This window comes from Labrus bergylta, chromosome 6 (assembly GCF_963930695.1).
Source record: "Labrus bergylta chromosome 6, fLabBer1.1, whole genome shotgun sequence".
Lineage (NCBI taxonomy): Eukaryota > Metazoa > Chordata > Actinopteri > Labriformes > Labridae > Labrus > Labrus bergylta.
Window position 1 is genome coordinate 15117550 of NC_089200.1, and position 11133 is coordinate 15128682.

The window sequence follows — 11133 nt, forward strand, 5'->3', positions numbered from 1 at the left end:
TTTACATCTTGATGCAACTTCATTAGGGATGTTAATGATTAGGATTGATTCCTACAAGATTTCATTTTCAGATTTTACGATTGTATGTCGACTCATAGACACACATTTCACTCGTGGCATTATTGTCTTTTTTTTATGGCTGTGCACAAAGAGCCTGTAGAGGGTTTGATGCTTTGGTCATTGCAATTTGTGATGGATTAAGTCAAGAAGTGTCAAGGCATTAACTGTAAAGGCGTAATTTTTGTAGTATTAGCTTTTTGAAAAGGTTCAGTTGTCTTACTCTGCTCGGGCTGGCCAGGTTCTTCTCTGCCAAGTCCACCTTAGTCAGGACAAAGATGGTTCTCTTCCCCTGGGGGTCCATCTGGCTAACCAAGTCTGTTACAATGCTGCGCTCTGCATCCACACTGCCATCTGGAGGGAATCAACAAAAGCCACAGAAGATTTAAGTATAGTTTACAGAATAATGAGTAAAAAAACAAGAGTAAAAAATATGAAAGTTGGCACAAAACCTTGTTATATGGCACAAAAGGAGACAGGTCTGTTAGTCTATGTTCTGAAGGTCCATCTCCATGCTCACAATGTCAAATGCTGCCTTTGTGATTTTCTGTGATTGCGGATAGTATGTTATTTGCTCACCCTGAATACAGAGGATGATTGCATTGGGATTCTGCATGTAGGCCTTGCTGATGCTGAAAATGGTTTCCTTAGTATCTGCTGCCATGCCTGCAGTCACCGTCTAAAAAAGATCAGCAATAATCAAACATTCAAAACTCGTATTTCTGAAGACAAATTTGGTCAAATTGTTTTGTTTTACAGGAGAGAACATCTTTAATATAATCAGGATGATCTACAAATGAAGTCATGATCTCAAACAGTATAAAACAAAATAATAATCTGAAATAAACATCCTGTAAATAATATAATTAGAACTAACAGCAATTCATTTCCACTCTTACTAGTTTATGATCAGTACTCACACTGATGACACCTGGTAAGTCAACAAGCACCATCCTCTGGATGCCGGGGCCTTTAACACTCAAGGATATTGTCTGACATGAAGAAAATAAATATTATTATTATTCTTTAAAATAATAAAGACGGTAATAACAAGGAGCAGCAATGAGAATGGAAGCAGCGTCTTACCTCAGTGCTCACTGTTTGTCCCTCCTTCACACTCTTCCTCATTCTCAGCTCGATCTCGTGCCTCAGAGCAGCCAGCTGCAAGACAGAGGAAGAGAGGACAGATATAATAATGAACAGGTAACAATGAGTATTCAAATCCACGTATTCATTCACTTAAAGACTTACATCCTCCTCCTTGGAAAGATCAAACTCTCGGCCACTGTCCTTGAACATGGCCACATGGTGGGGTCCTTCACTGAGTGTTACCTGAAGAGATCAAAGTGGTCAGGAGCTCAGATTAATTACAGAAACTGTTTTCATCACATTTTCCACTTTGAGCATCAATTAAAAAAACAGCAACTTTTGAGGAAGCGAATCATTTCATGACCACTTAAAAGCAGATTTACAAATTGTGTTTTTGTTGTTTATGTTTAAAAATAAAGATAATACAAACATCAGTCCATCTCGTCCCACATACCTTGACAGGAGAGCGTGTCATCATCTCTCCTGAGCCCCTGGGAAAGATCCTAGCCTGGGCTACCATTTCCAGAACACTTGTCTTTCCAGCGCTCTGATCCCCAACCACAACCACCTGAAACAGAGAGGTGATTAACGAGGAAGCAAAACATGCAGATATAAGGACAGAGGACAGAAGAGGCTTTGAAGGCAGCTAAACCCAATGGCATGAGGAAAAAGTGCAGAAGGAAACATGTGAATAAGTGGCCAGGGTCCTAGAAATATAAGAAAAAGTTACAGATTTCTGTGTTAAGCTACCAGCTCAAAAACATAATTTTGGATATCAGCATGTTTATACCCCCCAAAAAATACTCAAAATAAACATTCTTCTTACATGTTGTGAATAAAGAAAAAGCATACAAATAAAGCCTCCCTTTAGAGAAATCAATTTTCTATGAAATGTAGAATGAGTCTGACCGCTCCTTACCCTGGGCAGGTGGTCCTGGGTATTGTAGTTTGAATCGTAGTCAGACAAGATGTCTAGAACTTCGGAGTACAAGTCAATAAGGGATTTCTACAGGAGGGAGGAGAACAGTAAAGCATATTAATGATATGCATCTTTACATTGCATTGAGTTTACAATGTTATTCAAAGTGAAAACGCCAGTGAAGGGTTAACCAAAGGTAAAGTAGAATAAAGCAACAACATAGAAATACCTGCATTTCAAGAATGTAATTAAAATAACATTAAAGAAAATCCTGAATATTTAGAGTGATCATGTTTGGTTGAGCTGAAGGGAAACTGTTGGATATATCCATGTGAATCATGTGTGTGTTTGTGTTTCTATATGAAACCTACCTTCACTTTTCTTTGGTGAATCCCCTTGTCATCCTTTTGCAGCACCACTTTTCTTAACTCTTTATTCTCCTTCTCCAGTCTCTCCAGCATGCGTTGATATTTAAGCTGGGAGAAGAACAATACGACTCAAAAAAAACGCATCAGCGTCACATGTAAAACCACTTCAATGCCTAACATCTGATACATTTTTGATTTTATAAACTAGTGGAGCAATAAGAGGATTTACCACCTTTGAAGCTGTAGAATAACACAGCTATTTGTAAGATCTTACAAATTAAATGACTCTAAAAACACGTAAAAAGTATATACGAGTACTGGATGACCAACAATCTATTAAATTGGGATCACTAGTATGGTATTAATATTTCTCTGTGCAGTTTAGATTTAATGGAAAATAAATCACGATCCACTGTACCTGCGTACGGAGCAGTTCTTCTTGAAGCTGGTCTATCCTTTCTCTGTCAGATGACTATTTGTTACAGTAAAAGAAGAACAGAAAGAAAATGGGTTACGCTTCCTTTCTTATTTGAAAAAAAAAAAAAGGGCTTTCCTTTACTCTCGCTGTGCTACTCCACAAGCATGAAATCCGAGCAGCACCATGAAGGTTGATTGCGTGCACACTGTATTACAGAGAGAAACAGTGTTGAGAGTCAAGTTTATGCAATAAGAGGGGGACAAAAATCAGATCTCAGGCAGACATTACTCATGGGGTATGATTCAGACTTGATCAACAAGCGATTGATTCACCAACAGGCACAAATTACAGACTGAGTCCTGTACGAAAACACAGCTGAATATGATCACCAAATCACATAGTAATTACTACCTGATCGTTTTTTAATGATTGAGCATATTAAATGTCACACTTGCAATATTATTATCAAGATTAGAGACAGGACAGAGAGCAGGAGACACAGGATACAAGGACAAACGGGATTTCAAAGCAAAAGAAAGGGAATTTAAGAAACACACCAAACTATCTAACAATCTCCAGAATACACAACTTTAAATCACACAGAGTGTATCCGAATGTTCTCTGAATTCCTCAATTAAGACAGTTCTGTGGGCATTAAAAAGCTGCTCATAAGGTAAGGACTTCAACGATGAGTCCACTCAAGTTAGCTTCAAAAAGTGCAGCTCACACCATGCAGCGGGTTGCCACTCCACTCCATGCAGTGCATCTGAACATGAATGATTGCTGCTGATGATAACACAGCCATGTATGGGAGAGCTACTTCATTGTTCCTTTGGGACTCCTATGAAAGCTGATAAGTCGCATGCATGCCTTCTTCGCAACCGACTGGAAAGGCAAATCTGAGCTAGCCTGACAGACTATGGGCTAACACATGGAGGCTACAGGTGGGTTTGAAAGGGGACAGACTAAATCATTAACACGCCAATTTGTCTGCACTAGAAATACTTCAATTGACTTAAAAGGTTAGAAAAAATAATTTGAGCAGAGGTCTGGACAAAAACACCTGTCAGGTGTAATACAATCAAGTGGCATAACAATGCAATTAATACTTGAGACTTGAGATGTTTTTTCATTAACATGGTACATTTAGAAATACCGGTTGCTATTTATTGTCTTCAATACAATGTTGAACAATAGCATTCATTGTATGATCACAGCACTCTGAATTGTATTATAAGGCTTGTTCATTATTTTGCAGCTGTTAATGTTAAAGTGTTCTCCAGCCTCTGCACATCAGACATTAACAAATAGTACTACCACTTAAATCTGGATCTCTGACTCTTTCATAAAATCTTTTCTTTGGATATTCAAATTGCCAGCGAGAAGAGAAGAGAAATTTAACATCAGCTGAAAAACTGGATTTTAGCTGACCCCTAGTGGACTTTTAAACTTGCTGCAATAATGTTGAAACAAATTCCAAGTATCAATACATTGCAACAGAAGTCCTAGGCTTCTTACAGGTGTGACACAGCACCCTCCTGTATACAACCAACCACACCGTGGTCAGAGGTGCAACACACCTGAAACTTTTACAGTAGGGGTAAATGAAACACTTCTTTTCAGCGTGTTAAATGAATCTTTTTTTTTTTGTCCAGGCGAATACATTTAACTGCCTTGTAAATATAAGTTGAATTTCTTCTCTGGAGGCGTTGATGGGATAGGGCGAATCTAAGTGGGGTGGGACCTTCACCTTGCGTTTCTGTTGAAGGGGACTGGGGTTCGGAGGCGGACTGGGAGCAGGCTCTGGCGGTGGGGGGCGCGCATTATTGGCTTCTGCGGCCCGCCGGACCTCCTCCTCGTGCCGCTGGATCTGCTGTTGAATAAGAATGAGCTCGCCCAGCAGACCCTGCTGGGGTACGCCATAATGAGAGACAGGCAGGAGCGGCAAAAAGACAACAACCAGATGTTGGGCTGGTCAGTCATACAATGCTGCATCCAAACAAAGGGCGAAAACAGAGAAAACATGGGCCTGCGGTTCTCTGTCTCATGAATCTCAGAAGCGTCTCAGAATCACGATACAGTCAAAGCTCCAGTTAAAAAGACATAAGGACTTCGGCTTTGATAATCTCGCCACCAACATCAGTGTGACCCAACAAAGTCAGTCTCTCTCATACACAAAGAGAAGATGCCAAACTTTGCCAGACTGAAAGCAGAGGAGGTGACTAATACCACAACCAGTACCTCTCAGCAAGTGGCAACACGTAATCTTTCCTCACCGTCACGCTCCTCCGTAGATATATGACTGTACGTCCACTATGAATAACACAGCACTGTAACTGTTTTTTATAATTACACTTTATAGTGTAAAAACTGCAAGAGTCTGTTTAAATGTGCAACACAATGATGTTGGTCAGTTCTGAACATAATAAATATGATGAAGATGAAGATGATGATTATATAAGCAAAGCAAGCGCTGGGATATTTCCTTACCAGGAAAAGCATCACAAAGCATCTGTTTAGCAGGTGGAATATGTTTTGTTCAAGGTTCCCCAACATGAATTAATTATTTTGCTCGATGTAGTTTTTTTTTTTTTTTTTGGCTTCTTTCTGCTTTGTAAGATGCAAATACAAAAACTGTTCAATGTAATCTGAAGAGCAACATCAACATTGTGTTTTATGAGCTCATGTTGGAGACCGTGATTGCAGACAAAAAGCAGGGCAAAGGAGAGGAAAACCACGTGTACTTCTTAATGCTCTTCTTTATATTGATGATCAAACTTGTTTTAATGAAACAATAACTCTTCACAGTTTTCCAAAAAAACACAGAAAAACATGAATATAAAGCAGAGGGACACTGAAAAGGTCACTTAGTGGAAAAGAATAAAACGAACAAGAAACAGAGAGGACAATGGCAATGACACCAGTACACATATGACGAGTTCAGTCAGAACTGAAATATCAGACTGTATAAACTATCAGGCATTAATCTGTGTGAATGAGTGCTATACACAAAAAAATGAAGCTGGTAAATGTCTTTGGTTGTTGTTGAAAGCCAAACTTAAGAGAAAGTTCACTGTGGTACAACCTCCTCAACTTACTCTAGGAAAACTAACAGTTTATTATATTATCCTATGATTGCATGACAATAACAAAAGAGCCATTGTTTCACTATATCATTGCCACATGGCCTTAAAAATCCTTATCTTGACTGTATTAAAGGCTGGCAGCCAGTGTGAGACTCTAGACTCCTTTCACATTCAGTGGAACAGACTGATTCAAAAGAGAAACATAAATATGTCATAAGTATGTTTCCTTTAGTCCATTTGTACTCAGTCCACTGCAGTTTCTTGCTACTGACATGAAAGGTAGCCAAGCTGCGGGCAGGAGCTAAGTGAGAACAAGCGTATGTAAAGTAAGAAGCTGAGAACTGTAAGCAGGTTTTATGTACTTGCCTTTTTGTATTGCTTGTCGCTGCTGTCTTGTGTGGATGCAGCAGATGAATCTGCGGCTTTAAGTGGAGGATCCCCTGATGTTTCTATCAAAGGAGACACAACAACACAAAATGAGCATGCTTGTGAAAATTGGAGTTTGGCTATTGAGTGCTGAAATCAAAGAAGCTTAGGGAGACTAAAATGCCCACAGTGTCAAGATGCCAGATAGAAATTTGAAACACGTTTGTTCTAAGAAAAAGGGACAAGAATAAGTGCTACAATTTCAAATGTTTGGAAAAATCTTGCACTGATGGTGTTTTTTTTTACCTTTGGTTTTAATAGTAGAGCAAAAAAATGAAAAAAAATAAAACACAAACATTAAATGCACCTCGAGTTGGTCAAAAAAGTTGAGCCTAGAATGTAATAATTGATTTTTAGCAGTATCATGATTATTATTATAACCAAACAAATAATCAGTGAAAATATGTAATATACGTCCTGGCACATTTAATTTATGATGCATCCTCTTTGGAAAATATGCTATCAGTAGTTTTTCCCAAACATTTGAGAGCTACAAGCAGACTGAGATCATCCCAGAGATTAGTGAATGTTAATGTCATTAAAGAAGGCAGTCAATACAGGCCAGAGGAGAGAGAGTGTGGAAGTCAAAGGAGGTAAAGAAAACACCACACAGATCGGAAAAGGGACAGCCAATGACAGCCAATGGCAGGTTAAAGAAAGGCCAAAGGGAAAAAGGGTGACACTTTATGACACTTTAGAGCTTTTTAGACAAGGAAAGAACACTTCTTATTGTAGTGTTTCTTTTTTAAACTATTCAACACTTCTCTTATGAGAATTTTAAGCTAGGTTCTCTGTGGATTTTAAATAAATCAGAAAGATGGAGGGGGGGGGGGGGGGGGTAACAGATTTCTGACAAATAGTTTTAACTGGATAATTGAATAAAGCATATTCCTTTTGAGAACCTGAGTCAAAGATTAAACAATTTTATAATCTCAATGAGAGGTCATAAACTTTACTGAACACATCAATGAATCTGTGTTCATTTCAAAAACAGCCAATGTAGTCAGCACTGGTCTGCAACATGGAAGCCAACGTCCTGGGAAGATGCTCTGCTACCACCTTTAGAGCAGGAACCCACAACTACACCAATACTTGGGGGTGTTAAACAGCATTAGAGAGAGAAGAAGGGGGGGGGGGGGGGGGGCAACGCTACAGAGTGCAGGTTTACACACCTAACAACAGATGCAGACCAGAAGCTCCTTTGACTTCACTACCCAAACTCACACCTGTGAAGAACGTTGAGGAGGAGGGGAGGGGAGGAGGAGAAAAAGGCAGAACAACACAAGATAAAAAAAAAAATCATGTATGACAGAAGCTGAGGGATGGTGGTCAAAGCAGGGACACAGCTAGATGAAGTGTATTTTAAAAAAGCTGTGCCAGAGCTTCAGTGAGGCAGCCACTTAATAAGAAACTGTTAAAAAAGCACAACCCGTACCCGAGCCTCAAGAAGCCCAACGTCTATTTTTTTTTGCCACTAAAGTATAATGTATTTGTTATTGATGGATTATGAAAACTGTATTACTTCCCTGTGTAGGGATTTAATGGAAGTAATTGAGTTAGGTCAGATTAGACTCAAAGGGCTGAACTCAAAACATGTTGAATCTGCTCCGTTTTTTTTGTAGAATTTTGGAGGTTATTTCAGTTTATTTAAAACTATTGAGATTGTTTAGCAACAGAAACCAATTTGCAAATCTGCTGAACACAATGACGAAAGTTTCGATTGACAGGTGTGCTTTTTGTAGAATATTTCAATTTCATGAAGAATGGCTGATGCAGAGAAAGTAGAGCACTAGAGTAAAAAGTAGGATGCTTTTCTAGAACTTTTCAAAACTCTAAGTACATATAATCTCTCTCAGCTATGGTCAATTTAAGGGAAAAGAAACAACAAACTACTATACTTTAAGAACACATACAATCAAAAAAACAGATCCAATGTAGAAGGGAACTACATGTTTGCTATTGTTACTCCTTTAATTAAAGTTGTCTTCATTTTAAAACCAGACACAAAATAATTATGATTTTGTATTGTTAGTATGCAGTAGCTGGAAGGCACAGTGAAGATTTTGTTTACTCACCAGATGAAAGGAGGCTTTTGATGAAAGTGAAGTTCTCTCCTATCTTGTCTAGGTCAGGAAGAAGTTTGACTATTTCCTCCATCTCTGGTAGAGCTTTGGCCAGTTTATCTTTGGATACAGAGACAAAATGTCAATTGGACAAGCGCTCAAAAGTTGGACCTCACAATGCAAAATTGTTAAGCTTAGCTATACATTAAGATAAAGTAATTGTGCATGTGATGTGAGACTTTTGAAAATCAAACACATTTTAAATGCAAGACAAAGCCGGGTATTTGTAGATTCATATCAATCATGTCTCTAAAATCACATCGCTTACCAAGATCAATTTGTTCACTCAGTTCCCAGACAAAATCTGGAATGACCCAGTTGTATTCACTGAAATCGGGCAGCATGTCCTTCCACTCATCATAGGTCTGGAGATAAAATGACAGGGTAAAGTCAAATAAATGAAAGTTGTTCTACCCTCCTTAATAAGAATCATTGTACAACCACGTATAGGAAAAGAACAGGAAAGCTCTCTTAGATATGAAGAAAAAATGTTTTGTTACACAGGGCAGCTAAGATCATTGTTAACAACTTTAACTGTAGTTGTTTGTTTATTGTGAATCTAAAGTGACAGGTTTGCAGTTCTTAAACTCTGTGATGATAAGATAACAACGGACTTAACACTAGTAGTTAATGGCAAGACAATGATAAGAATAGTTGAAAAACTCTGTGTTGGAGACCCTTAATACTGACCTTTTTAGCTGTGTAGCCTCCTCCCACTGCAGAGCCCAGCAGAATGTATCGTAGCTTCAGCAAGCGGGCAGCTAGGCGGGCCACCCAGAAGTTGCGCTGCTGCTGATGGCCACGGCCCCCTGATCCCGGGGGAGGCTTAGGTGGTCGCATGGGCAACCGTGACATGGAAGTGAAATAACGGGCAGCAGTGCGATGAGGGGCTCTTTGAGGGTTTGTGTTGCCGGAGTATCGGTGGTGGATGGCACGGGACAGAGGGTGCAGCTTCTGCAGGGGTACCCGAAATCTCACGCCCATGTTGGTGGAGACCAGGTTCCTGCAGGCCAAGCTGAGACGACAAGGGCATTGGACAACACATTAGAAAAGCATCTTTATTCCTGTGCTTATAAACACCAAAATATCTGAATACATCTTATTATAGCAATAAGTAAGGTCTTTTACCTGCTTTTTGTAACATAACAATAAGTAAGGTCTTTTTACCTGCTCTTTTGTAACATAACAATAAGTAAGGTCTTTTTACCTGCTCTTTTGTAACATAACAATAAGTAAGGTCTTTTTACCTGCTCTTTTGTAACATAACAATAAGTAAGGTCTTTTTACCTGCTCTTTTGTAACATAACAATGAGTAAGGTCTTTTTACTTGCTCTTTTGTAATGTTAACAGACAAAGAGTAAAGTATTTTACCTGCTTTTTGTAAAGTGTCTCGAGATAACACTTGTTGTGAGTTGACGCTATACAAATAAAAATTGATTGATTGATTGATTGAACGCTTCTTGTTTCCACTCCTACCGAGGCAGCCAGAGGCCAAAGACATCAAGTCATCAAATCAATTTTGTAACAACAACATGTCACCGCCCAGATCGAATAAAAAAATAAAATAAATGTTGCACTGTGGAAGAAGGAGAGCTCAAACCTTCTGTGAAAGTACCAGTGGTTTACTTTAAATAATTGCAACAGGTAAAGACAGCAGGGTTCATGTCATTAAAATGGGTTTTTTTTCCAGAATAACATACTGAATCAGGCTTCTGGATAGACACACATATGTTAGGTGGGACAGTGTTATTGTAGCTGATGTGTAAATCCGTATGTACAATTTGGAAACACAAGACAAAACGAAACTATGTTTAAGTAACACTAACACAGATTCACTATTCAAAAAGGTCAATTAACATTCAAATAGACAGTATATAGATCATTTGGTTTCCTATTTCCTGTTTACAGAGACCAAAATGTGATTTACATAACAGCCTGTAAGCCAATTTGTTATCAAATTACAGCTGAGATGAATGCCAGCTATCGGCATTCACTGTACCTTGAAGCTAAGCTAACAGGCTACAGTAACGTACAAACACACAGCAGCAGCAGCATTTGACCGATTTGTAGCTTATAATACATTTCAGTTTCAATGTTGGGGAAGGTTTTGAACGAACTAAGCCATTAATACATGTGTCTTTTAACTAGTAAGGCTGCTGTTTTCATGAAACAAGTAGCTCTCCTCGCTGTCCTCAGCTGTCAAAATGACCGGCTAGGTGTGCTGTCCAGCTTCTGTTGCGGGTTTTCTTCTTGTAATACAAAACTCACCAGGCAGCTTTACTCCCGACACGCAACATGGTGCTGTTATATACAGCGAGTAAACTCAAATCTCTTCAAATTCTCTCCTTTTTAGGCACGGCTTAATTCATCTTTCCAAGTGGTACACATCTGCCTGCCTGTAGCTCGTTAGCTAACAAGGACACAGCCAGAATGACAGTCCACTTCCTGTTGACGGTGCTACCTTCAAATGAGCACTGACAAAAAAAAAACCCACACACCACCAGATAAGTACTTCCTATGTTGCACTGCCCGTCACTTCTGTGCTCTTTTTTTTACACTTTACCAAAGATGTATCTGTTGTAACTCATCATGTATTCAAGTCATTGCAAGCTTTTATAATAATATGTTGGAGGATAGAGCCTACATT

At 39.0% G+C, this 11133-nt stretch overlaps 1 protein-coding gene across 4 annotated transcripts in view; it reads right to left on the bottom strand.

The window, feature by feature from the left end:
* Window positions 1–10942, bottom strand: part of opa1 (OPA1 mitochondrial dynamin like GTPase) — a 34846-nt gene extending 23904 nt beyond the window's left edge. Inside the window, exons 1-16 of one of the 4 annotated variants that reach the window (XM_020639259.3) lie at window positions 10755–10942; window positions 9177–9501; window positions 8755–8851; window positions 8439–8546; window positions 7536–7589; window positions 6304–6386; window positions 4602–4757; window positions 2852–2905; window positions 2437–2541; window positions 2066–2152; window positions 1601–1714; window positions 1309–1389; window positions 1144–1218; window positions 978–1049; window positions 637–736; window positions 281–411 (exon numbers count right to left, since the gene is read on the bottom strand). In XM_020639259.3, coding sequence (XP_020494915.1) covers window positions 281–411; window positions 637–736; window positions 978–1049; window positions 1144–1218; window positions 1309–1389; window positions 1601–1714; window positions 2066–2152; window positions 2437–2541; window positions 2852–2905; window positions 4602–4757; window positions 6304–6386; window positions 7536–7589; window positions 8439–8546; window positions 8755–8851; window positions 9177–9501; window positions 10755–10783 — 1671 coding nt within the window. In that variant the 5' untranslated portion in view covers window positions 10784–10942. The remainder of the gene's footprint in view (window positions 1–280; window positions 412–636; window positions 737–977; window positions 1050–1143; window positions 1219–1308; window positions 1390–1600; window positions 1715–2065; window positions 2153–2436; window positions 2542–2851; window positions 2906–4601; window positions 4758–6303; window positions 6387–7535; window positions 7590–8438; window positions 8547–8754; window positions 8852–9176; window positions 9502–10754) is intronic. The other 3 variants (XM_020639260.3, XM_020639261.3, XM_020639262.3) reach the window with 3 other exon arrangements.
* Between the last annotated feature and the right edge of the window lie 191 nt (window positions 10943–11133).